Source organism: Oncorhynchus mykiss, chromosome 30 (genome assembly GCF_013265735.2).
Source record: "Oncorhynchus mykiss isolate Arlee chromosome 30, USDA_OmykA_1.1, whole genome shotgun sequence".
Taxonomy (NCBI): domain Eukaryota; kingdom Metazoa; phylum Chordata; class Actinopteri; order Salmoniformes; family Salmonidae; genus Oncorhynchus; species Oncorhynchus mykiss.
The window spans coordinates 39,772,092-39,799,900 of NC_050570.1; the positions used below are offsets into that span (position 1 = coordinate 39,772,092).

The 27,809-nt window shown below is 45.0% G+C and overlaps 1 protein-coding gene and 1 non-coding gene across 2 annotated transcripts; both read left to right on the plus strand.

The window, feature by feature from the left end:
• Positions 1-354: 354 nt before the first annotated feature.
• LOC110521003 (cilia- and flagella-associated protein 57) lies at positions 355-27,391 on the plus strand. Its single transcript, XM_021598443.2, has 21 exons — positions 355-571; positions 795-1,108; positions 1,715-1,977; positions 2,279-2,435; positions 2,643-2,935; positions 5,068-5,233; positions 5,359-5,472; positions 5,780-5,992; positions 7,560-7,733; positions 8,440-8,601; positions 8,902-9,057; positions 15,483-15,576; positions 15,792-15,982; positions 19,285-19,458; positions 20,293-20,451; positions 21,937-22,080; positions 22,716-22,832; positions 23,302-23,436; positions 23,524-23,667; positions 23,906-24,032; positions 25,732-27,391. Exons 1-21 carry the CDS (start codon positions 412-414, stop codon positions 25,923-25,925), a joined length of 3,651 nt encoding a protein of 1,216 aa, XP_021454118.2. The 5' UTR covers positions 355-411; the 3' UTR covers positions 25,926-27,391.
• trnaa-ugc lies at positions 17,066-17,138 on the plus strand. The gene has a single exon. It is a non-coding gene; the product is annotated as a tRNA-Ala (tRNA).
• Positions 27,392-27,809: the final 418 nt, after the last annotated feature.

The window sequence follows — 27,809 nt, forward strand, 5'->3', positions numbered from 1 at the left end:
GTCTCTGAATGTATCAATGATTTAAAAATAAATAATGAATAAGGAGTTGTGAGGAATCAACAATTTTTTCCCCCAATAAAGGTAAGTAGCTTAGTTAAATAAGAATAATTACTTTTCAAAGTTGACTGTTTGGTTCCAGGTAAGGCTATAAAAATGTGCCTATTGTAGATCAGGAGTTGTAGATGTAAATGTACAGGTCCAATAGCGCAATTTCAGATCAAAGTGAAAAGGATCAATATGGTCTTAAATAATTTAGTTAGTCTCCTTAAGAGTTTTGCTTGCCATATTTTAAAGATCAAAACCCTTCTGAATTCGTTTTCTTCTGTCCTTCTGTCCTTCTGTCCTGAATTCTCTTCTTCTGTCCTTTCACTGGCAGATTTTAGTCTGCAGCTTTGATTTGACAACACTCTGATGATGTCTGCAGTGGTGGCCCAGTGCCACTACAGCTTTGGTTTGCAGAGGGGCGTGGCCAATAACCTGTTCTACTTTGATGAGCAGACTGTCATCTTCCCATCCGGGAATAACTGTGTTCGTTATAACATTGATCAGAAATGGCAGAGGTTCATCCCAGGTATCTGCATGCTCACATCTCAGGAGTACAACAATATGGCTAAGGTCAGGGTGTGTTATAGATGTTTAGTGTCTCTGACACTACATCACTTTCTCTGAAATCTATTCATAGACTAATTTAAACCTGGCATACTTTTTGTTGTTGTTGCTGTTAACAACCTGTTTAAGATATCCAACTTCCAGTTATGTTGTCTTTGTGATTCATCTTTGATTTTGCTCATTAGGTTTGGAGAGGAGTCAGGGAATGTATGCCCTGGCTATCAGCTCAAACCGCCGCTACCTGGCGGTGTCGGAGCGTGGAGACAGGGCCACCATTACGGTGTACGACCTGCAGCACGAGCAGAGCCGGAAGAGGAAGGTGCTGAATGGAGGGGACATCCATGTCCAGGAGTTTGTCTCCATGGCCTTCTCCACTGACTCCAAGTACTTCATTGGCCAATCAGGAGCGCCAGACTACACCCTCTTCTACTGGATGTGGGAGAAGCAGAAGGTCATGGCCATGGTGAAGACCACTGTGGCCACTAATCCAGTCAACCAGGTGATGTCGGACTGCTCTCTTGTTATTGGGGCCAGGGAAGAGTCGTTGGCAAGGAAATGGTGATGTGGAATGATCCGCGTGTTCATTCAAAATTGCAGTGTTATTTTTCCATAGATAAGGCAGGGTTTCCCAACATGGGTGCATGTTGTTTTTTTCCCCCTAGCACTGCACAGCTGATTCAAATAACAAACTTATCGTCAAGCTTTGATTATTTGAATCAGATGTTTAGTGCTAGGGCAAAAAACAAAACGTGCACCCAGGGAGGGCCCCAGCACCGACATTGGGAAACCCTAAGGTAAGGCAACAAATCGCATTCTGGGTCCTTGCTCCTTACTCTGTTATAGTATTCACTCTGTAGCTGATCACACACATACTTATTCACTTTCAAAAGCTATATTATGATGGCACTGTCTCACACTCAACACTCTTAGAAATGAGGGTGAAGGTGCTATGGAAACATAATACACTCTTTGGAAAAAGGGTTCCTAAAGGGGTCCTACCTGGAACCAAAACAGGTTCTACCTGGAACCAAAAAGGGTTCTCCCATGGGGGCAGCCGATGAACCCTTTTGGAACCCTTTTTTCAAAGAGTGTATTATGTTTCCAGGTCAGCTTGAACCCATACGACAACACCCAGATCTGTGTGAGTGGGAATGGGGTCTTCAAGCTGTTCCGCTATGCAGAGGGGGTTCTGAAGCAGTCCACCTTCCATAAGCAAGAGACCCATAACTTCCTATCCCATGCCTGGATGTCTGAGGAGAGGGTGATTGCAGGGACAGAAGCTGGGAGGCTGATGGTGTTTGAGTCTGGAGACCTCCGATGGGACATGAGTGTGACCACCAAGACCACCATGTCACAGGACCCAGACAGGTGGGCATAAGGACACAGTAATTACCTACCTATCTACCATGAAATAAAATGTTACCAAATTAGCTGTTTTAGAAAGTTAGACCAATCTAAAGTGCTCTTGGATATCATAGCACAGAGGCAGTTAGAATCCAGTTTGAGCAACTTCTTTAATTGCACAGGGCACAGAACAGATGTCACACAATTTCCATGCCTGCTGTTGTTTCTTTTTACCTGCACACCTAAGAAGGTGAAAGCTGAAACGTCTGTGTATGTTACCCTCCTAATGCCGTAATAATAATAATACAAATAAAATGTTTTACAGTGCAGAGGGAAATGATGAAGAGACCCCTCAGTTGCCACGGGTTACAGTCATCACAGCTTACTCGAAAGGCTTTGCCTGCTCGGCCGGTCCTGGGACTGTGTATCTGTTTGAGAGAACCGACGACAAGGACAACTACAGGAAGACCAGGGAGATCAGGGTGACAGAATTGATTTCGCCAAACTATAACAATCACTCAAGCGAGCTGTATACTGCAAATCTACGCACCTTCTGCACAAATAGACTATTTGTAAAGAGATTTCTGATAAGGTCTCTGCCTTTGTATTTATGCTTGTGTGTTTTGTATTAATGTAACTGTGTTGGGTGTGCATGTATATGTGTGTGTTCATGTATGTGTTCCATTCAGATCCCCCCAGACCAGTGCAGTCACGAGCCCAGCCATGCAGAGCAGCAGCAGATTGTCTCTCTGGTCATCAGTCCATCAGAGGAGACAGTAGTGACCAGCACAGATCGTGGTCAGCTCTACAGTATCACCCTGTCCTCTGCTGAGATGAGCAAGGGGGAGCAGGTCCAGTTTGAGTTCCTGTCCCACTCTTTCCACTCTGGGCCTATCACCGGCCTGTCCGTCTGCATCCGCAAGCCCATCATCGCCACCTGCTCCCTGGACCAGTCTGTACGCATTTGGAACGTTGAGACCAAGTAAGAGCTGCGGGTTTGACAATCCCTTTTAATACAGATTTTCTGGAGTTTATGTCAAGTCTATACAGTGTCCCAGCCTGTGATGATTAACTCAGCTCCTTTGTTATTTTAGACACTGAATGGTAGTTACAGTATGTCTGAGAAAAACAATTATTGGCTGGCTGTTAGGTTTTCTAGAGCCTATATTAGGTCTGTTTTTAGAGCCTATATTAGGTCTGTTTTTAGAGCCTATATTAGGTCTGTTTTTAAAGCCTATATTAGGTCTGTTTTTAAAGCCTATATAAGGTCTGTTTTTTAAAGCCTATATTAGGTCTGTTCTTTAAAGCCTTTATTAGGTCTGTTTTTTAAAGCCTTTATTAGGTCTGTTTTTAGAGCCTTTATTAGGTCTGTTTTTTAAAGCCTTTATTAGGTCTGTTCTTTAAAGCCTATATTAGGTCTGTTTTTAGAGCCTATATTAGGTCTGTTTTTAAAGCCTATATTAGGTCTGTTTTTAAAGCCTATATTAGGTCTGTTCTTTAAAGCCTATATTAGGTCTGTTCTTTAAAGCCTATATTAGGTCTGTTTTTTAAAGCCTATATTAGGTCTGTTCTTTAAAGCCTATATTAGGTCTGTTTTTAGAGCCTATATTAGGTCTGTTTTTAAAGCCTATATTAGGTCTGTTCTTTAAAGCCTATATTAGGTCTGTTTTTAGAGCCTATATTAGGTCTGTTTTTAGAGCCTTTATTAGGTCTGTTTTTAGAGCCTATATTAGGTCTGTTCTTTAAAGCCTATATTAGGTCTGTTTTTAGAGCCTATATTAGGTCTGTTTTTAAAGCCTATATTAGGTCTGTTTTTAGAGCCTTTATTAGGTCTGTTTTTAGAGCCTATATTAGGTCTGTTCTTTAAAGCCTATATTAGGTCTGTTTTTAGAGCCTATATTATGTCTGTTCTTTAAAGCCTTTATTAGGTCTGTTCTTTAAAGCCTATATTAGGTCTGTTTTTTAAAGCCTTTATTAGGTCTGTTCTTTAAAGCCTATATTAGGTCTGTTTTTAGAGCCTATATTAGGTCTGTTCTTTAAAGCCTATATTAGGTCTGTTCTTTAAAGCCTTTATTAGGTCTGTTCTTTAAAGCCTATATTAGGTCTGTTTTTAGAGCCTATATTAGGTCTGTTCTTTAAAGCCTATATTAGGTCTGTTCTTTAAAGCCTATATTAGGTCTGTTTTTTAAAGCCTATATTATATTAGGTCTGTTTTTAAAGCCTATATTAGGTCTGTTTTTAGAGCCTTTATTAGGTCTGTTTTTAGAGCCTTTATTAGGTCTGTTTTTTAAAGCCTATATTAGGTCTGTTTTTAGAGCCTTTATTAGGTCTGTTTTTAGAGCCTTTATTAGGTCTGTTTTTAAAGCCTATATAAGGTCTGTTCTTTAAAGCCTATATTAGGTCTGTTTTTTAAAGCCTATATTAGGTCTGTTCTTTAAAGCCTATATTAGGTCTGTTCTTTAAAGCCTATATTAGGTCTGTTTTTAAAGCCTATATTAGGTCTGTTTTTAAAGCCTATATTAGGTCTGTTTTTAAAGCCTACATTAGGTCTGTTTTTTAAAGCCTATATTAGGTCTGTTCTTTAAAGCCTATATTAAGTCTGTTCTTTAAAGCCTTTATTAGGTCTGTTTTTAGAGCCTTTATTAGGTCTGTTTTTAGAGCCTTTATTAGGTCTGTTTTTAAAGCCTATATAAGGTCTGTTCTTTAAAGCCTATATTAGGTCTGTTCTTTAAAGCCTATATTAGGTCTGTTTTTAGAGCCTTTGTTAGGTTTGTTTTTAAAGCCTATATTAGGTCTGTTCTTTAAAGCCTATATTAGGTCTGCTTTTAGAGCCTATATTAGGTCTGTTTTTAAAGCCTATATTAGGTCTGTTCTTTAAAGCCTATATTAGGTCTGTTTTTAGAGCCTATATTAGGTCTGTTTTTAAAGCCTTTGTTAGGTTTGTTTTTAAAGCCTATATTAGGTCTGTTATTTAGAGCCTATATTAGGTCTGTTCTTTAGAGCCTATATTAGGTCTGTTCTTTAAAGCCTATATTAGGTCTGTTCTTTAAAGCCTTTATTAGGTCTGTTTTTTAAAGCCTTTGTTAGGTCTGTCTCCTTTCCGTTCCCCCCCAGCACCCTCGAGCTGTATAAGGAGTTCCAGGAGGAGGCGTTCAGCATCGCCCTCCACCCGTTTGGCCTGTTTGTCATGGTGGGCTTCTCTGACAAGCTGCGACTCATGAACCTGCTCATAGACGACGTCAGGACCTTCAAGGAGTTCACCGTGCGAGCCTGTAGAGAGGTCAGAACGAAGAGTTCTCAGTGCCAACAGTGCCTCATTTTCGATAGCTGAACATCACTGGTACTCAAACATTGATTTCTAGCTATTCCAGCTCTTGCAGTGTACTGTACGCTTTTTCCTTTTAGTGTGCCTTCAGTCACGGAGGACACCTGTTTGCTGCGGTCAATGGAAACATCATCCACATCTACTCCACCACTACGTTCGAGAACGTCCTCAACCTCAAAGGACACAATGGGAAGGTTAGGAATGGTACACTGGGGGAGGGCACTGATGGTTTACCGTGTGATTCATCATCAGAGAGTAAGACCCTAGCTAGCAAGCTCCAACTAGCCCACTAGCAGCCCGCCTCCGGCATATTTTCTCGCCCACATCTGGCAGCCGCTTGACCAACCACAGTTCCAGTAGGCCTCACCTCAGGCCAACAGTTCCTGGCCATGTGACCTGACCAGGAAAAACATTTTGGCCCTAGTTATAGCTTTAGGGTCGCAGAGATAACGTGACCGCAAGTCGGTATTTTGTTTGAGGCTCGCCTGTCTCCATCTACAGGTGCGCTCCATAGCCTGGAGTGGTGATGACAGCAGGCTGGTGTCGTGTGGTATGGAGGGGGCTGTGTACGAGTGGAACACCCTGACCAGCAAGCGGGAGTCGGAGAGCGTCCTCAAGTCCTGCAGCTACACCAGCGTCACCATCTCCCCTGACGCCAAGACTATCTTTGCCGTGGGGACCGACTGTACCCTGAAAGAGATCCAGGCCTGTCAAGTGAGACCCAAAAAATGTTACATGCTTCTTCCCTCTAGGGAGTTTTTCCTGTACGTTGCTTCTGCTTTGCTTGCTCTTTGGGGTCTAGGCTGGGTTACTGTAAAGCTTCTCTTGACAACTGCTGATGTAAAACATTAGATTTAAATTGATTTGAAATGTCAGATACTCTGACAACTGCGTATTAGTTTTGAGATATAGTCAGTTATAATGATGCTATAAAATTATATCAGGTTTGTCTTGTAATCAAATCAACAACAACAAAATTCACATGCGAGAAGTAACACAAGAAAATTAAATAACAATAACAAGGCTATATACAGGGGGTACCGGTACCGAGTCAATGTGCAGGGGTACAGGTTAGTCGAGGTAATTTGTAAAGTGACTGCGTAGATAATAAACAGCGAGTAGCAGCAGTGTAAAAACAAAGGTGGGGGGGGGGGGGGGGGGGGGGTGTCAATGTAAATAGTCCAGGTGGCCATTTGATACATTTTTCAGCAGTCTTATGGCTTGGGGGTAGAAGCTGTTAAGGAGCCTTTTGCTCCTAGACTTGGCGCTCCGGTACCGCTTGCCGGGACTGGAGTCTTTGACATTTTTTGGGGCCTTTCTCTGACACCACCTAGTATATAGGTCCTGGATGTCTGTAGCGCCTTTACGGTCAGATGCCAAGCAGTTGCCATACCAGGCGGTGATGCAACCAGTCAGGATGCTCTCGATGGTGCAGCTGAAGAACATGTTGAGGATCTGGCTATAATAATAGCTATAAGATGGTTTTAATAATTGAGGGGTGCAGTTAGAACTTATTAGCCAGTTCTTATTCTTAGTATGCAGAAGTTTCCTTCGAGAGCGGTACTATGCTGACTGTTTTGAGTTCATATTTTATTTCCCTTAACTCTTCATTACATTGTTTTGATGGTGTCAGTTTCCAGCTGTGTGAAGTGAAGTTCTGAAAGGGAAATAAATAGTGTTTCCCTCTCCGTCATAATGACTGGGGCCAGAGAGTTGACGGCCATCTTTCTGACAGTCTGTGAAAATAATCAGGGAAGAGGATACAGTCCGTCAGATAGAGGCCCTTTGAGTTATTCTGAGCTGCTGGAGCTTGGAGAGAAGAACCCACAACAATCATAAGCATCTCAATTTGGAAGAGTTTTATCCAGTCCTGAATAGATCAGTGGTTTTGTTGGATGTTGGATGCCTTCATCCTTCCCCATTAGGCTATTTGCATTCCAAGTGTTGGTGAAGTAAACAACTTTCACTGACAGAATATCCACTTCAATAAATGAGTCCCTCGGGGTAACTTAGTTCTACTTAAAAATGTACATGTACACTCCTGGGTGAGGCTGGCATAATAATGTTAATGTTATGCATGAATATTAACACTTTACCTCTGCTGCATTTGTTTCTCGCCATCCCTTGATAGTACCCTTTATATGGTAGTCTATATATGGTAGCCTTTATATGGGCTTTTCCTGGTTAAAATAAAGGTTAAATAAATAAAAAAATTGGTAGCCTTTATATGCACATCCACTGTGTCCTCATCCCCTGGCTGTCCCTTCTCTCTCTCTGTCAGATCCTACGTGAAGTGCCCGCTGAAGATGTGGCTTACACCACCATCGCTATGTCCCGTTCTGGGCGCACGCTCTTCACTGGGACCTCCATTGGAACCATCAGGGCCATCAAGTACCCCCTGTCCACCCAGAAGGACTGGATCGAGTACCAGGCCCACTCTTCACCTGTCACCAAGGTAAGACTTGCAATACCCTCACAAAACAGTAAAATACTGTGCATTGCAATGGAACACTACACAACGCATCACAATTTGAGCGATTACTGTGTAATGAACCCACAACAACACAAAAACCGACACAACCTGTTTTACAAGCATTTCGCTACACCCGTAATAACATCTGCTAAATAGGTGTATGTGACCAATGAAATTTGACTTGATTAGATTTTTTATGGAGGCCACTGTGTTCTTGGGGACCTTCAATGCTGTAAAAATGTTTTGGTACCCTTCCCCAGATCTGTGCCTCGAAACAATCCTGTCTCGGAACTCTATGGACAATTACTTCAACCTCATGGCTAGGTTTTTGCTCTGACATGCACTGTCAACTGTGGGACCTTATATAGACAGATGTGTGCCTTTTCCAAATATTGTCAAATATATTGAATTTACTACAGGTGGACTTCAATCAAGTTGTAGAAACATCTTAAGGATGATCAATGGAAACAAGATGCACCTGAGCTCAATTTCAGTTTTTTATTATTTCTAATCGCCTTTTGCTTTGTCATAATGAGGTATTGTGTGTAGATTGATGAGGAAAAGTTTTATTTCGTCCATTTAAGAATAAGGCTGTAATGTAACATAATGTGGAAAAAGTCAAGGTGTCTGAATACTTTCCGAATGCACTGAACGGAGGTGTTGAAGTGTGTGTCCTCTCTGTGTTCAGATGGTGATCACTTTTGATGACCAGTACCTACTGACGGTTTCTGAGGACGGCTGTCTGCTCATCTGGAAGATCATAGACAAGGAGGGCCGCGGCCTGAAGAGAGACAAGGAGATCACCTACGCTGAGGAGATCCTCATCACCAAGTCAGACCTGGAGGAGAAGGTAGCCCACCATGGGGATTTTTGGAGCATTACACTGACTTGATACATGGGTTGGGTGTGTTCCATTATTGTAGGTTTGCGAGGGCTATGGTCACTCCTACTCTAACCTGATTAATCACATTATCCCTGTCCTCCTGTCCTCTCGTCCTCTCCTCTTCCTCCCCCTCTCCTCCCCTGCTCTCATGCCTCCTTTTCTCTCTTCTCCCACTCACTTCACTTCACTGCTACTACTCTTCTTCTCTCTCTCTACCTTGTCCCTCGCTCATTCTCTCCCTCACTACCTCCTCTCCTCCTATAACAGAACCAGGTGATGTTAGAGCTGAAGACACGTGTGGAGGAGCTGAAGATGGAGAATGAGTACCAGCTCCGTCTGAAGGACATGAACTACAACGAAAAGACCAAGGAGCTGTCAACTACATTTGTTCAGCAGATGGAGTCGCTCAAGACCAACATACAGGTGAGACAGACAGGGCTTCAAACATAATCAGTTACCTACCTCAAACAACTTAACTAAATAAAGTACTTCATTTTAATAAATAACCGACATGAAACAAACAAGGACAGCGTCTGGACAGGGGAAACATAACGAAAGTAATGCTGACACAGTGATCAAACTGAGAAACAGACAGATATAGGAGGTGGCATTCAACAAAGTAATGGCGTACAGATGAGTCCACAGAAGTGCTGATACGCGTACCGATGGTGACAGGTGTGCGTAATGATGAGCAGCCTGGCGCCAGGGAGGGAGAGCAGGCATGATAATACTCATCAATTTGATTCAATTCATTTAGTAAATTAGAGTGATGAAGCTACATTTAGATGGTAAATAAGCTCTGAGATAAACACTAATATGGTATGAACTAGTACGGGAGACCGGGGCAATTGTAAAAGGGACCTTGAATTTCTCCAAACAGAAACAAGCTAGAGTGATGAAACTCTCTCAGCACATGCCCATTTAGGTTCTCTCCCTCACTATTTGCAGGTGAAAGTAGTTTTTACGACTGCTGCATTTTTCTTATACTGTCTTGAGCATTAATGTTCAAGAATTCAAGCTATCATCATTTTCATCACTATATGTTGGCTAAACATTGACATTGAAATGTTTGACCTGTCACTATTGTTGTCCCTTGCTAGGCACATGAGATTTTGTCATTGCTACTGGGTTGGTGGCAATTGTAATGCAGTGTTAAAATAAACCCTAGCCAAGCAGCCAATGATGAAAAAAAGTTATATTAACTTTAGGATTGAATGAATTACACATTAATTATATGTGACGATCGTCTGAAGAAGTAGGCCAAGGTGCAGCGTGGTAAGTGTTCATGATCTTCAATACTCAGAACACCAAACAAAAACATGGCGGCTCCGTGCCATGGATCCTTACTGCAGGCTCCGGGCCATGGATCATCACTGGAGGCTTTGTGCCATGGATCATCACTGGAGGCTTCGTGCCATGGATCATCACTGGAGGCTTTCGTGCCATGGATCATCACTGGAGGCGTCAGGCCATGGATCATCACTGGAGGCTTCGTGCCATGGATCATCACTGGAGGCGTCGGGCCATGGATCATCACTGGAGGCTTTCGTGCCATGGATCATCACTGGAGGCGTCGGGCCATGGATCATCACTGGAGGCTTTCGTGCCATGGATCATCACTGGAGGCGTCGGGCCATGGATCATCACTGGAGGCTTCTTGCCATGGATCATCACTGGAGGCTTCGTGCCCTGGATCATCACTAGAGGCTTCGTGCCATGGATCATCACTGGAGGCTTCGTGCCATGGATCATCATTGGAGGCTTCGTGCCTTAGATCATCACTGGAGGTTGGGTTCGTGGAGCTGGCACAGGATATACTGGGCCGTGGAGCCGCACTGGAGGTCTGGAGCACAGAGCTGGCACAACCCGTCCTGACTGGATGCTCACCCTAGCCCCGCAACTGTGGGGCGTTGGCACAGGACGTACTGGGCTGTGGAGACGCACCGGAAAGACAGTGCGCAGAGCCGGCGCAGGATATCCTGGACCGAAGAGACGCACTGAAGGCCAGATGCGCTGAGCCGGCACCATCCGTCCTGGCTGAATGCCCACTCTAGCTCGACAACTGTGAGTAGCTGGCACAGAGCGCACCGGGCTGTGCATGCAAACCTGTAACACACGGCGCAGAGCCGCATAACATGGTGCCTATCTAGTCACTCTCTCCCCACGGCAAGCATGATGAGTTGGCTCAGGTCTATAACCTGACTGCGCCAATCTCCCCGTGTGCCTCCCCCAAAAGATTGCCTTTGCCTCTCGTGCATGCTTCGTCGTGCCAACTCCTCGTATCTTCGCCGTTCCGCCTTTGCTGCTTCTAGCTCCTCCTTAGGACGGCGATATTCTCCAGCCTGTGCCCAGGGTCCCTTGCCTTCCAGTATCTCCTCCCATGTCCATTCCTACAGAAAACGCTGCTTGGTCTTTTTGTGGTGGGATCTTCTGTGACGATCGTTTGAAAAAGTAGACCAAGGTGCAGCGTGGTAAGTCTTTAATACTCAGAGCACCAAACAAAAACAACAAACGGAATAACGAACGTCACGTTCTGCTGGCTTCACAGAGATAAAAAAAAAAAAACAAGATCCCACAACATAGGTGGGAAAACAGGCTACCTAAGTATGATTCCCAATCAGAGACAACGATAGACAGCTGCCTCTGATTGGGAACCACACTCGGCCAAAACCAAAGAAATACAAAACATAGAATGCCCACCCCACATCACACCCTCACCAAATAGAGAAATAAAACATCTCTCTAAGGTCTGGGCGTGACATTAAATTAAAAAAAAAACTTTAAATAGCCTTGGAGTACTATAGATTACCAAAGAGGTGATAAACATATATTTCCATTTAACCAGGCAAGTCAGTTAAGAACAAATTCTTATTTTCATTGACAGTCTACAGCGGCCAAACCTGGGCCAATTGTGCACCGCCCTATGGGACTCCCTATTACAGCCGGATGTGATACCCTGGTTCGAAGCCAAGCTGTATCTGTAGTGACACCTCTAGCACTGACATGCAGTGCCTTAGACTGCTGTGCCACTTGGGAGCCCAATATCAGTTGGGCACCATCAGACTATTCAAATGTTTTGAGAGGAACAGAATGACCATGCGGAAATAAGGATGTTACTGTAATTATTGGTTACACTCACATGAAAAAAATACTATAGTATATTATGGTATAAATACTATAGTATTCACTGTTTTTATAGTCACGTGCCTCAACCTCCAGCTGCGTACCCCCTCTAGCACCAGGGTCAGCGCACTCTCAAATGTTGTCTTTTGCCACCATTGTGAGCCTGCCACACACACACACACTATACGATACATTTATTAAATATAAGAATGAGTGTGAGTTTCTCCTCAAGGAGAAAGCCTCCACTTCTATGTCGAAGATAATATAACAGAAATACTATTGTAAATACTACAGTAATGTCTGCAAAAACGCTACAGTAAATAGTACAGTATATTACAGTCCGCAAAAACCCTATAGTAAATACTACAAAATACTACAGTCTGCAAAAACCCTATAGTAAATACAAAAGAGCTCTTATAGGACCAGGGTACAAATAATAATATTATAATAATAATACATAATTTTGCTCTTTATTTAGCCATCTTACATATAAAACCATATTTGTTAATCAATAATTGTGAATAACTCACCACAGGTTAATGAGAGGGGTGTGCTTGAGAGGATGCACATACTGTAACTCTGTAATGTTGGGTTGTATTGGAGAGAGTCTCAGTTGTAAGGGGTGCGTAACTGGTGGCAGGGAAGTCAGATGCAGGAGAGCAGAACTAGGTAATAGCCGGAGCAGTTTAGTTCCAAAACCAACAGCATCAAGAAAATAACAGCTTGGGTACAAAACCTGACGCGCACCAGTCAACATGTGCACAAGTACTTACAAACAAACAATACCACACAAAGACATGGGGGGAACAGAGGGTTAAATACACAACATGTAATGTGGGAAATTAAAACCAGGTGTGTGGGAAAACAAGACAAAACAAATGGAAAAGTGGATCGGCGATGGCTAGAAGACCGGTGACGTCTACCGGTGACGTCTAAGTCGTGACAGTACCCCCCCCTTTGACGCGCGGCTCCAGCAGCACGCTGACATCGGCCCCGGGGACGACCCGGAGGGTGAGGCGTAGGGGCGATCCGGAAGGAGATGGTGGAACTCCCGCTGCATTGAAGGGTCCAACACGTCCTCCACCGGAACCCAGCATCTCTCCTCCGGACCATACCCCTCCCAGTCCACAAGGTACTGAAGTCCCCTTGCCCGACGCCTCGAATCCAGTATGGAACGAACAGAGTACGCCGGGGCCCCCTCGGAGGAACCTCCTGCACCTCAGACTCCTGGAGCGGGCCAGCCACCACCGGCCTGAGGAGAGACACATGGAACAAGGGGTTAATACGGTAATCGGGGGGGGGGAGCTGTAACCTGTAACTCACCTCGTTCAGTCTCCTCAGGACTTTAAATGGCCCCACAAACCGCAGACCCAGTTTCAGGCAGGGCAGACGGAGGGGCAGGTTTTGGGTCGAGAGCCAGACCCGGTCCCCCGGTGTGAACACCGGGGCCTCACTGCGGTGACGGTCTGCGCCGGATTTCTGGCACAGCATGGCGCGCTGAAGGTGAACATGGGCGGCGTCGTCCACTGCAGGAGCCTCGGTCTGACTCTGATGCCAAGGAGCCAGAACCGGCTGATACCCCAGTACGCACTGAAAGGGGGAGAGGTTAGTGGAGGAGTGGCGGAGCGAGTTCTGGGCCATCTCTGCCCAGGGCACGAACGCTGCCCACTCCCCCGGCCGGTCCTGACAATAAGACCTCAGGCATTCCCTTGGCAGCAAGAGCCTTTCAGTGGATGCTGCCGCGTCGGGAGCAACTGCTTGCACGTGCGTTACCACTCCACTATGTCTCCCTGTGATGGCTTTCGCGCCATCAGTACAGATACCAACACATCTTGACCACCAATGTCCATTTGATGTCACAAAGGTGTCCAGTACTTTAAAAATATCCTATCATGTTGTCCTGATTTCCAGAAGAGGATGTCTTCCTTAATTGAGCCCCCATGAATGCAACGGACATATACCAGGAGCTGTACCAGGCCCGCCACGTCTGTTGACTCATCCAGCTGTAACGCATATAATTCACTGGCTCGTATACGAAGCAGTAATTGTTTCAAAACATCTCCTGCCATATCACTGATGCATTGTGAAACAGTGTTGTTTGATGAAGGCATTGTCTGTATAGTTTTTTTTGCCTTTTCCCCCAGCATTGTCCCAGCCATATCCGCGGTAGCAGGAAGAATTAAGTGCTCCACACTAGTATGGGGCTTGCCTGTCCTAGCCACTCGGTAGCTCACCATATAAGACACTTCTAACCCCTTATTATTAATGGTATCTGTTGCTTTTATACATGTCTTACTATTCAAAAAACTCCCGTGTCTTATTTTTCAAATTGTCATGTTTCGTTTCTAAATTTCTGCGAGAGAGTAACGGTTAATGTGATTGGATTTTCATTATTTGACTTGGCTTCCTGTATTTGACATTGTGTTGTTATTTCGCTGAACACTTGATGGTTTAATTTTATTTTTGGCAGTGAAACGAGGCTACTCTGGCAAGAAAAAGAACTCACCCAAATGTATAGCCATGTTGGAAAATATAAATGTACTCCCCAGTTTGGGAATACCTGCTCTACAGTATACTACAACATTCTGTTGTTAGTACTACACATGATCCACAGGAGGTTGGTGGTAACTTAATTGGGGAGAACGGGCTCGTGGTAACGACTGGAGAGTTATCAGTGGAATGGTATCAAATACTGTACATCAAACACAAGGTTTCCAGGTGTTTGATGCCATTCCATTTGCTCCGTTCTGGATATTATTATGAGCTGTTGTCCACTCAGTACCCTCCACTGACATGATTGAGGGATATTGCAGGGTGTAGTATAGTATTCTACAGTTTACTAAGATTTCTATTGTAAGTACTGTAGTATTCTATAGTAAACTGTAGTATTTTTGTGGGCGTATATATAAATAATAATATTTATTTCAAAAGCATTACTTATGTCTAAGATAATTCATAAACATTCAGTTTTTTTTTAAAGTTAAGTGAATGTATTTGGTTTATTTTTCAGGAGTTACATTTGACCCCAGCTACTGTTACTGAAACAGATGTATTGTACGTTCCTTATATATATATATTTTTTAAAAGTGATCGGCCTAGTTCAAGTGGTCTCAATTGCCCCTGGTCTCCCCAACATTTGATTTACCTTGTACCAAATAACTCTGAGTCTGTTTACTGTACTGTACTGTCTTCGGGAAAAAAAGGGTCCCAAAAGGGTTCTTTGTTGGGGGATAGGGTTCTACCTAGAACCTTTAACATCCTAAGGGACCGTTTTTGGAGGATAATTCTTTGTAAGGCAAGAAGGGTTCTACATAGAACCATATATCATATTTCACAGCATGCGCTAATGATGGGTGATTTTCAGAATAGTTTGTTTAAATATCTATGTTTTTCCATGTACAATGATTGGTTGATTATAAAGAACATTCTAGTAGAACCATTTATGGTTCTACTTAGCACCTTTTTTTCTAAGCGTGTAGCTCAGTATAATACTTTCAACACGGTTTAACTTTCAAAAGTGTTCTACTCTCATTATGGTATGCACTGAGTGTACTTTGCCTTGTAAGAGTCGGCCTTGATAAGAGCTACTGCTAGATCGATACATGGAAATGAGAATTGAAAGTGGCTCTGGCTGGGCTGGCGTAAAGGGAACACCTCAGTGAGGTGCATGTGCAGAGATATCCCTCTCCACCTTTCTTCATCCCTCTCTCCATCTCTCCTGTCAGATCCTGAAGACAGAGAGAGACAATATGGAGGTAGCTAATCAGGAGACCATGTTCGAGGTCATGGAGAAACACTCCAAAGAGCTGCAGGATATGGGTAAGTTCTGTTCTATTCTATGCTATTCTCAGTTCTTGTCCATCTTTCAGAAGAAAACAAAAGTGACCTTTAAGTTTGTAGTTAAGAGACTTGAATGAGACTTGAATGACTCCCATTGCAGTGTGAACATTGACAGCAGCACATGATAGCATTGACTGTGTTTGATCCAGGGTCCTCATTGGATATCCTCTCTGTCTCTCTCTGCGTTCCCTTAGAATCGGCCAACAGTCAGAAGCTGATGCTGGAATATGAGAAGTACCAGGAGCTGCAGTTCAAGTCTCAGCAGATGCAGCAGGACTACGAAAAGCAGCTGCAGCAGATGGACGAGAGCAAGACTGCTGCCCTGGAGGAGCTCACCCTCTACTACGAGGGAAAGATGCAGGAGAAACTACTGGTGCTGGAGCAGGTAGTGGATACTAGGATGTCAAGGGGTTGTATGGGGACGTTTGGAGATGGGATTTGCGGCTTTATATAGAGTCCTCACAGATAGGGTCCTGTTTTTTCCCCTCACCAGGAATAACCTGGGGTTAGCGCCCAGAGTTCTCCCTGGTCAGATCATGTGGTCCGGAAAAACTCCTGGCTTTACTTCAAGGCGATGTAGTCTAGTCAGGCATTTAGCGGCAACCTTCACCCTCCCTTCTGTCCTCTCTTTCTCCTCTCCTCCCTGCTGTGACACTGATTGGAAGCGAAGAGACAAATGAATATCGGAGCACCGGGTTCTCCGATCGAGGATGTCTGCGGAATCTTTAAGGAAATACGACGTCAACTCCCATCATTGCTAATGGGGGTGTGAGTGGCGGGGTGGGGTATGTGGGGGGCGCAACACTGGGCCTGCATAACCACCTCATTATTTCATTCTGAGAGAGGGAGAGAGAGAATATTTTAAGATCCCCTTTATTGGGTAAAGACCCCACACTACAATACATCACATTACCATTTAGCCCTCAGATGTCATACTCAAGAAATAATCACGAAAGCACAGCAAGTTGACAAGACACTAGAAGAGAACCCTCCTGGAAGGATTCACAGAACACTTCGTTCCCCCCCACCCAATACATTCCCAGAAACGTTTGTAAAAAGTCTGATGGCAACCATCAATACCAGGGAGACCAGAGGAGATCTGTATAACTGCAGTGGACAGTTCCTGCAGAGTAATGTCCGAGTCCAAAGCAGCTCTCTGCTCAGGGCCCAGTTTAGGAAGTCCTTGAAGGACCTGTGCAGTGCACACAGAGTCAGTCTTCCGCCCTGTAGAGAGCAGAATAGAAATCTCCGGCATGGATTTGCGCTGCGATACCGACCACTCTAGATTAAAAAAGAAAGCGCAAAGAGCAGCCATATCCCCGAGAGAGAGAGTAGCAAAACGAGACTTCTCATGTAAGAATGACCCCAGTTCATGTATTTCCCCCAGTAAAGTTATGTCTAGAACAGAGCCATTCTGAGTGAGCAGTTTCAGTTCAATAGTTTATATTCTTGACAGTTTTGTCCATCATCCCTTGTGGCTCAGTTGGTAGAGCACGGCGCTTGCAACGCCAGGGTTGTGGGTTCAATTCCCACGGGGGGCTAGTATAGGAATGCATGGCCTCAATCTTTACTGTAAGTCACTCTGGAAAAGAGCATCTGCTGAAATTGACAAAAAAAGAATCTAAATAGTAGATGCAGAAGTATACTGTTGACAAAACACACATAATTGGGCCTTCCCAACCTTCCACCATTGACTCTAAGTTCCCCTTTGTAGCTCTCCACAGGGAGCTCTCCACATAATCACCTTAATATTTAACTCTGTAGAGAGAGAGAGAGAGGCACACATGGAATGCAGAGCATCTCAGTAGCCTAGTCCTGACTGGGGTAATTGAGGATGTACTAAAGGTGCATAAACAAACACCCAACAATGGGATTATCCATCTTCACAGATGCCACGCTAGGATGGCCTAACCTCTGTCTGTGTTGTGAGGCAGAGCTCCCGTTCATACCGTCTTTATCGCTCTCTCCTTCTGCCCTTCGATCTCGTGCCCCCCCCTTTTCTTATCCTCACTCTCTGTCCTTTCACCTCTCTCTTTCTCTGTGTCTCATTCCTTCTCTTCCACGTAACTCTTCCCATTATACCTTGCCTTGTTATTTGCTACCTCTTTCGCCTTCCCTTTTTCTTTCTCGATCACATTTTTTTTTTAAATACAGAGCGACTAACTGCGTTCATCTTAAGATACACCACATGACCAAAAGTATGTGGACACCTGCTCGTCAAAACATCTCTTTCCAAAATCATGGGCGTTAATATGGAGATAGTCTCCCCCTTTGCTGCTATAACAGCCTTCACTCTTCTGGGAAGCATTTCAACTAGATGTTGGAACATTGCAGCTGGGGCTTGCTTCCATTCAGCTACAAGAGCATTAGTGAGGTCGGGCACTGATTGTTGGGAGATTAGGCCTGGCTCGCAGTCGGCGTTCCAATTCATCCCAAAGGTGTTCGATGGAGTTGTGGTCAGGGCCCTGTGCAGGCCAGTCTTCCACACCGATCTCTACAAACCATTTCTGTATGGACCTCGCTTTGTGCATGGGGGCATTGTCATGTTTAAACAGGAAAGGGCCTTTCCCAAACTGTTGCCACATAGTTGGAAGCACAGAACCGTTGAATGTCATTGTATGCTGTAGCGTTAAGTTTTCCATTCACTGGCACTAAGGTGCCTAGCCTGAACCATAAAAACAGCCACAGACCATTATTCCTCCTCCACCAAACTTTACATTTGGCACTATGCATTAGGGCAGTTAGCGTTCTCCTGGCATCCGCCAAACCCAGATTCGCCCGTCGAACTGCCAGAAGGTTCATCACTGCAGATTCATCACTGCAGAGAATGTGTCTCCACTGCTCCAGAGTCCAATGGCAGTGAGCTTTACAACACTCCAGCCAACGCTTGGCATTGTGCATGGTGATCTTAGGGTTGTGTGTGGCTGCTCGGCCATGGGAACCCATTTCATGAAGCTCCCGACGAACACTTTTTGTGCTGATATTGCTTCCAGGGGCAGTTTTGAACTCGGTAGTGAGTGTTGCAACCAAGGACAGACGAAGTACGCGCTACATGCTTCAGCACTCAGCGGTCCCATCCTGTGAGCTTGTGTACCACTTCGCTTTGTTTCTCCTAGATGTTTCCACTTCACAATAACAACACTTACAGTTGACGGGGGCAGCTCTAGCAGGGCAGAAATTTGACGAACTGACTTGTTGGAAAGGTGGCATCCTAGGACGGTGCCACGTTGAAATTCACTGAGCTCTTCAGTAAGACCATTCTACTGCCACTGTTTGTCTATGGAGATTGCATGGCGGTGTGCTCAATTTTATACACCTGTCAGCAGTGTGGCTGAAATAGCCAAATCCACTAATTTGAAGGGTTGTCTACATGCGTGTATATATACTGTATAGTGTAGCTAGGTGAGACATCCACATCTCAGTATTCTTTTAAATAAAGTAGCTATCAGCAAAACCAGTACTGGTAGAACAAAGTCAAGTATTAGTACACGAAAGGCAAGGGTGTTTTTTATTTTTTTGTGGGGGGTGAGGGGTGGTTGCTGTGGGAATATTTAAGTTACTCTTTAAAGAGGGTAGGGTTTCAGATGTTTTTCGAAAGATGGACAGGGACTCTGCTGTCCTAGTGTCAGAAGGAAGCTTGTTCTACCATCTCCCACTTATTTCTTGCTCCCTCCCTACCCTCTGTAGTGCCAGGAGGAGTCTCGTATCCAGGCGAGGGAGTTTGAGGAGAGCAGGAAGCAGATGGAGGAGGATGGGGACAGGGAGATCCAGGACATCAGGGTCCGCTACGAGAGGTGGCTGAGGGACGAGAGGGAGACCAACATGCGCATGAAGAGAGACACCGGCATCATGAAGAAGAAGGTAGAGACATGATCTTCTCGCTCCCACTCCTCCAATCTCTCTCAAAAGTTTCCTTGATTCCTTTTGTCCTTTTGTCCTCTTGCCTTCTTCTCAGAACATCAGAGGGTTAAGAGGAGAGCATTGGAGGAGAAGATCAGAGGCTCCTCTCCAATGCTCTCCTCGCTTTACTCTGATAATTTGAGAAGGAAGTGGGGAGAGAACGGGAGGATGCAAGATTCACCCCTACTTTGCTTCCAAGTCCCATCCCATCCTACACACCCCAATCAACCCTCTCCCACCTAGCCCCTGCCTGCCTTTTCATCACACCTCCCAGTCAGCTCTTCTCTCCCAGCCTGCAGTGTGGTAGATCATAATTACAGCCAATCAGACTGCAAGCAGGGCATGTCCGTCTGTCCACAGTTAGGCTCTAATGCGCTCCCTCTGCATGCTCACTCAATATCACAGGGATCACTTTAATGGAAAGGGATGACGTTGAATCAGATCCTCTGCACATTCAGCCGTCCTATACACCCGGTCCCACTCTGTCTATATGTTGTCTTTTCTCTGTCTTTTTTTTTGTCTCCTTCCCTTTCTTCCTAGATCAAGTCTGGCCATTTTTACTATCCAATATGGTTTTGGATGTGGAGGCCTTGTTATGGGTTATGGAAGCTAAAAAGAATATGACCGTTGTGTAAGGGACAATGAGTTATGAGGACTGGTGACTGATGACATTTTCCTCCTCTACCCCTCCCTCCCTCCCTCCCTCCCTCCCTCCCTCCCTCCCTCCCTCCCTCCCTCCCTCCCTCCCTCCCTCCCTCCCTCCATCCCTCCCTCACACACACACACACACTGCAGTTCAGCAGCCTCCAGAAGGATATAGACAACAGCAACGTGGAGATGGAGAGGATGAAGTTGGAGCAGCAGAAGCTACAGGCCATCGTCAAGTCCTTGGAAAAGGACATCCTGGCTCTGAAGAAAGCGATCCAGGAGAGGGACGAGACCATCCAAGACAAGGTGAGTGAGTGGCTGGGGTGAGGGGTGCAAGAGGTGCAGGGGGTACAGCAAGATGCAGAGGAAAGGAGAGGGTTAGTTTTGTTCCAAAAGCAGCGAGGCAGAAATGATTGGTTTGCCTCCAAGGTATGCAGAAACATGGAAGGTATAGGTGACTGGACGTCACTGAAACTGTCAAAACACTGAGGAAGGAACAACAGTCCATTTTGTATAATGGAGATCTACTCGTATGATTGTGTTCCAGTTCAATTTGTTCTAATGGCCCTCTCTCAGAATCAAACACAGTCAACTCATACGCTGTTATAGATTGTCCATCAAAAAGTTTCCTCTCCCCCAGCCAGCCATTCATCCTGACTGAGTCCCAGTGCCATGCATCACACCAGACGAGGTGACTGTAAGACCCCCCCCCCCCCCCCCCCCCCCCGGCGCAAAACAGCACTGAGCCTTGAGAAGTGAAGGTCCACTAATGACTAATCCCACTCAGACACCTGCTCTGTGAGCACGAACTCACATACGCACACACGCGTACGTGCATAGGTGCACACACGTGCACACAGGCATGCACAACATGTGCCAGCGCGTAAAACCTCCTTGGCAGCATGCATGCTGCTGTTAGCGCTATTGGTGTGTGAGACACTGTAGCGTGTTATTTCCCTTAAAGAGCATGTACATATTTTACCATCAGTGTTATGAGGGGTAGACAGGGGAGAAAGGCATTTGCATCTCTCTCTGTTGGCTCTTTGTGCATACAGGGAAACTTAATTAGTGTGTAAATGTCACAGATGCTGTCCTATGAAAAGATCACCCCCTACACGCACACACGCGCACACACACACACACACACACACACACACACACACACACACACACACACACACACACACACACACACACACACACACACACACACACATACACACACACACAAGATTAAACGGTTTCAAACAGCTAATTGGACAGGGAGTAAATTCAAACAAAATGGTTCTGCATCAAAAGAGGATCCCCTCAGTTCATTTGAAACACCTTCCTCTTCATGAATAAAGATTCACACTCAGCAGCAATAACCTTGGCATCTGTTGTCCCTATACTCTCTTGTCTGGTTTGCTCGCTTGTCTCTAACGATAATACATTTGAACATTAAGAGGCGCTGCCCAGAAGTTAAGCCGAACATTTAGATTTGGATCACCAAAGGGCTTTTATTGTTGAACTACCTATACAAAATTACATTTCCTATCAATTTCATGGGATCAAAGTTTGGAAGAGGACCATGAACATAATTGAACTTGAAAAAAGTGACTATAAAAATCTCATGGCTGTTAAATGTGTAGTCTGTTAGTGTGAATACAAACTTAACTTTATACAGAGATCTGAAGTCTATTTATGCTTTCTTACCAACTCCTATTGTTGTTGCGTGACAATGAGTTGGCAAGACAGCACAAACAGATCTGGGACCAGGCTAAAGTCTTGTCCTGTTCCTGTGTACTGTAGGAGAAACGCATCTATGATCTGAAGAAGAAGAACCAGGAGCTGGAGAAGTTTAAATTTGTCCTGGACTACAAGATCAAAGAGCTGAAGAAACAAATAGAGCCCAGAGAGAATGATATCAAGGAGATGAAGGAGCAGATCCACGAGGTGAAACAAGATGGCTTCTCTTCTTCCTCCTTTATCAGCTCTTTAACGGGATAACTGCCATTTTTGAAATTGTTGAAAACCATCACTGAAATGTCCCTTGAATACATGCATTCTATCAGCGGTTGTCCACAGTAGGCTAACTGAAATGTCTCTTTGATTAGAATGAGAATTCAATATTCACAGAAAAAAAAATCAGTTCCTACTTTTGCACTTGTCACCATTGATATTTTTTTAAAGTGCCTGCCAACTTCAGGCCCTTTTCATCAACATGGAAATGAGCACTGGGGTCCATATCGATTTAGGGTTGATCAGGGTTTAGATGAGTCCTATAGATCAGTTGTGTGAGATAGAGGGAGGTGGGAGAGAGTGGAGAATATGGAGATCAAAGCTATGCCCCCCCCCCCACACACACACTCTAACTGCACTCACACTTGTATTTTCCTACTAGCACTGACTTCACACATAACTACTTAATGCGAGAATTTTGTTTTACTTACCATGACTGTGATAATGTGGCTGTCTCGCCTAGCTGTCATTAGATGACTGCACTAACTGAGTTGCTCTGGATAAGAGTGTCTGCTAAATGTATTTTTAAAAACGATGTAAAAAGGCTATTGGCTTCCGGTGACTTGTAGATGGAGGAGGAGCTGGATACCTTCCACAAGAAGAACACTCAGGGAGAGCTGGACATCGCTGAGCTGAAGCTCAAACTCACCACCACTGACAAGGAAATGCACAAGGGCCTGCAGAAGGTGTGTACTGTATACGTAGCGAGAGAGAGAGAGAGAGAGAGAGAGAGAGAGAGAGAGAGAGAGAGAGAGAGAGAGAGAGGTCCATACGTTTATATTTGTGCCTTTATCTTTGTCTGAAGATCAGTGTCACCCAATGTGTCTGACAAGTTCACGATCTTCACCCACAGTCTCACCTCCATCCCTCACTTTTCCTCTCTTCTCCACGATCTTCGCCCACAGTCTCACCTCCATCCCTCACTTTTCCTCTCTTCTCCACGATCTTCACCCACAGTCTCACCTCCATCCCTCACTTTTCCTCTCTTCTCCACGATCTTCGCCCACAGTCTCACCTCCATCCCTCACTTTTCCTCTCTTCTCCACGATCTTCACCCACAGTCTCACCTCCATCCCTCACTTTTCCTCTCTTCTCCACGATCTTCACCCACAGTCTCACCTCCATCCCTCACTTTTCCTTTCTTCTCCTTCTCAGGTGAGAGATGTGGAGGCCCTGGTACGCAGGTTCAAGACGGACCTCCATAACTGTGTGGGGTTCATCCAAGAGCCCAAGAGGCTGAAGGAGAGCATCAGAGACCTGTATGACCGCTACGCACAGCAGAGTGACGTGGTGAGACAGCGTTGGCTACTGTGTGTTCCTGTTAAGAAGTAGTGAATGAATACACATCTTTAAATGGCTGCTCTTCATGTCTCTCAGCTGGATAAAGTTAGTGTGGACCCAAACGTTCAGATGGAGTACGCTAGGCAAAGGGACCACCTGGAGAGGAACGTGGCGTCCCTGAAGAGGAAGCTGGCCCAAGACAGCGTGGTCCACCATGCTGACAACGTCAAGATCATGCAGGTGACAGAGACGAGACTTCTCAGAAAGGACTATTGAGTTAGATGGATAAGTGTGTCTGTGTGCCCAAAACTATTTTCATATGATTTGTGGATTTGGTTTCATTCCCATTTATAATGACACCCTAAAGCTAGGCTTGTTGTTTTAATGTCGTAGTCCTTGACTGGCTGTCAGACAGACGGACTAATTGACTGACTGGATTACTTGATTGCTTAATTGGATAATTGATTGGTTGCTACAGGAGAACGTGACTCTGATCAGTGAGGTCAACGACCTGCGGCGGCAGCTGCATCTGGCGGACTCCCAGGTCCATGACTACAAGAGTATGATGGGAAAGAAGGGCCTGAAGCAGACCAACACACTCAAAGGTGACCTCTTTCTCTTCTCATCTCTCTGATTTACAGGAAAGAGAATAGAGTGCAGCGTTCTACTCATTGGAAAGATTGGTTGAGTTAAGTTCCCTGAACTTTTCTTTGAAGTAGAGCGTTCATATTTCTAGCCACTGGGTGTCACTGTGTGTATAGTCTGTATAATCAGTTTTTATATTCATATACAGTTGAATCCAGAAGTTTACATACACTTATGTTGGAGTCATTAAAACTAGTTTTTTCAACCACTCCACAAATTTCTTGTTAACAAACTATAGTTTTGGCAACTCGGTTGGACATCTACTTTGTGCATGATACAAGTCATTTTTCCAACAATTGTTTACAGACATTATTTCACTTATAATTCACTGTATTACAATTCCAGTGGGTCAGAAGTTTACATTCACTAAGTTGACTGTGCCTTTAAACAGCTTGGAAAATTCCAGATAATTATGTCATGGCTTTAGAAGCTTCTGATAGGCTAATTGACATAATTGAGTCAATTGGAGGTGTACCTGTGGATGTATTCCAAGGCCTACCTCAGTGCCTCTTTGCTTGACATCATGGGAAAATCAAAAGAAATCAGCCAACACCTCAGAAAGACAATTGTAGACCTCCACAAGTCTGGTTCATCCTTGGGAGCCTTTTCCAAACGCCTGAAGGTACCACGTTCATCTGTACAAACAATAGTTTGCAAGTATAAACACCATGGGAACACGCAGCCGTCATAACGCTCAGGAAGGAGACACGTTCTGACTCCTAGAGATTAACGTACTTTGGTGCGAAAAGTGCAAATCAATCCCAGAACAACAGCAAAGGACCTTGTGAAGATGCTGGAGGAAAGGGGTACAAAAGTATCTATATCCACAGTAAAACGAGTCCTATATCGACATAACCTGAAAGGCTGCTCAGCAAGGAAGAAGCCACTGCTCCAAAACCGCCATAAAAAAGCCAGACTACGGTTTGCAACTGCACGTTAGGACAAAGATCGTACTTTTTGGAGAAATGTCCTCTGGTCTGATGAAACAAAAATAGAACTGTTTGGCCATAATGACCATTGTTATGTTTGGAGGAAAAAGGGGGATGCTTGCAAGCTGAAGAACACCATCCCAACCGTGAAGCACAGGGGTGGCAGCATCATGTTGTGGGGGTGCTTTGCTGCAGGAGCGACATGTGCACTTCACAAAATAGAAGGCATCATGAGGTATTATTGTGGGAAGCTTGTGGAAGGCTACTTGAAACGTTTGACCCATGGTAAACATTTTAAAGGAAATGCTACCAAATACTAATTGAGTGTATGTAAACTTCTGACCCACTGGGAATGTGATGAAAGAAATAAAAGCTGAAATAAATCATTATCTCTACTATTATTCTGACATTTCACATTGTTAAAATAAAGTGGTGATCCTAACTGACCTAAGACAGGGAATTTGTACGAAGATAAAATGTCAGGAATTGTGAAAAACTGAGTTTAAATGTATTTGGCTAAAGTGTATGTAAACTTCCGACTTGGGTGTATGTAAACTTCCAACTGTAAGTGCTTAAGAAGTGGGTGTCTGGTCACTGTTTCATCCTAAGAAGGCATACGTTATTTGAGGTAAATCCTAAGAATTTAGGGTAAAGTCCTATTGGTCTACGTCTACTTCCCAATAAAGTAACTCCTGCATGATCTCACTCTGTATTTGGTCCCTATACCCAGCCCTGCTGTCTCCCAGGGCCAACCCCAGTAACATGGTGGTCCGTCTGAATGAGGAGGACAAAGGGGACCGCATCATCCAGCTGCAGCGCCTAGAGATCCAGAGACTGAGAGAGGAGATACAGGTCCTGATGAAGATACACCCCTACAGACCCCCCTCCACCGCCAAGCTACCCTCCCTCCAAACCAACACATAACCACCACCACCCCTACAGACCCACCTCCATCGCCAAGCTACCCTCCCTCCAAACCAACACATAACCACCACCACCACCACCACACCTACAGACCCACCTCCACCGCCAAGCTACCCTCCCTCCAAACCAACACATAACCACCACCACCACCCCTACAGACCCCACTCCACTGCCAAGCTACCCTCCCTCCAAACCAACACATAACCACCACCACCACCACCACACCTACAGACCCACCTCCACCGCCAAGCTACCCTCCCTCCAAACCAACACATAACCATCACCACCACCACCACACCTACAGACCCACCTCCATTGCCAAGCTACCCTCCCTCCAAACCAACACATAACCACCACCACCCCTACAGACCCACCTCCATCGCCAAGCTACCCTCCCTCCAAACCAACACATAACCACCACCACCACCACCACACCTACAGACCCACCTCCACTGCCAAGCTACCCTCCCTCCAAACCAACACATAACCACCACCACCCCTACAGACCCCACTCCACTGCCAAGCTACCCTCCCTCCAAACCAACACATAACCATCACCACCACCCCTACAGACCCCACTCCACTGCCAAGCTACCCTCCCTCCAAACCAACACATAACCACCACCACCACCACCACCCCTACAGACCCCACTCCACTGCCAAGCTACCCTCCCTCCAAACCAACACATAACCACCACCACCACCCCTACAGACCCCACTCCACTGCCAAACTACCCTCCAAACCAACACATAACCACCATCACCACCCCTACAGACCCCATCCACCGCCAAGCTACCCTCCCTCCAAACCAATACATAACCACCACCACCACCCCTACAGACCCCATCCACCGCCAAGCTACCCTCCCTCCAAACCAATACATAACCACCACCCTCTCTCCAAACCAATACATAACCACCACCACCACCCTCTCTCCAAACCAATACATAACCTCCTCACCACCACTACCACTCCCCCAACACACAGACCCATGCAGTATAAGACCTCCACATCATAGTAAAAATAATTTAAAGAAAATGTTTGCATATTTAAAGTGCCTTTTAGCAGAAGTAATCATTAATGGCATTTTTTTTTTTAAAGCAAATTGGAAATAAAAAGTAGAACAATTCCTATTTGAGTTTTTCTACATATTTTTTTTATGAGATGGGGCCCATTGGAATTTTCAAAAGTGAATGGAGGCTTTTCTTGTCAGGGTGGATCAAATCAATAAGCCATTGTGTCTGACTGGAAATGATGAACGTTTTATGACAAGCTATTCATTAACAAGAACATTGACATTGTTGGGTATTGTTCATCAAAAACCGTTTTCACCATATTGATTCCATATTGTATAGGCTTGTCAGTAGCCTTTTTGTGTTTTGATTGATGCATGTGGTGTGCATATTTAACGGGTCTGCTCGGTGAAAGGGTATTCCTTTTTACGTTACCGTAAAAAAACAAGACATAACCACCCCTACAGATTCCCCTCCACCGCCAACCTACCTTCCCTCCAAACCAACACATACACCCCCCCCCCCCCCCCCCCCCACTACAGACCTCCCTCCAGCACCAAGCTATCCTCCCTCCAAACCCCTACAGACACCCCTCCACCACCAAACTACCTTCCCTCCAAACCAACACATACCCACCATCACCCCCACTACAGACCCCCGTCCCCCGCCAAGCTACCCTCTCTCCAAACCAATACACAACCTCCTCACCACCACTACCACTCACCCAACACACAGACCCATGCAGTATAAGACCTCCACATCATAATAAACAGAATATAAAGAACAATATAACAGAATAAAAATAACAATATGAACGTTTTTATGACAAACGATTAATTAACAAGACCAATTGACATGGTTGTTTATTGT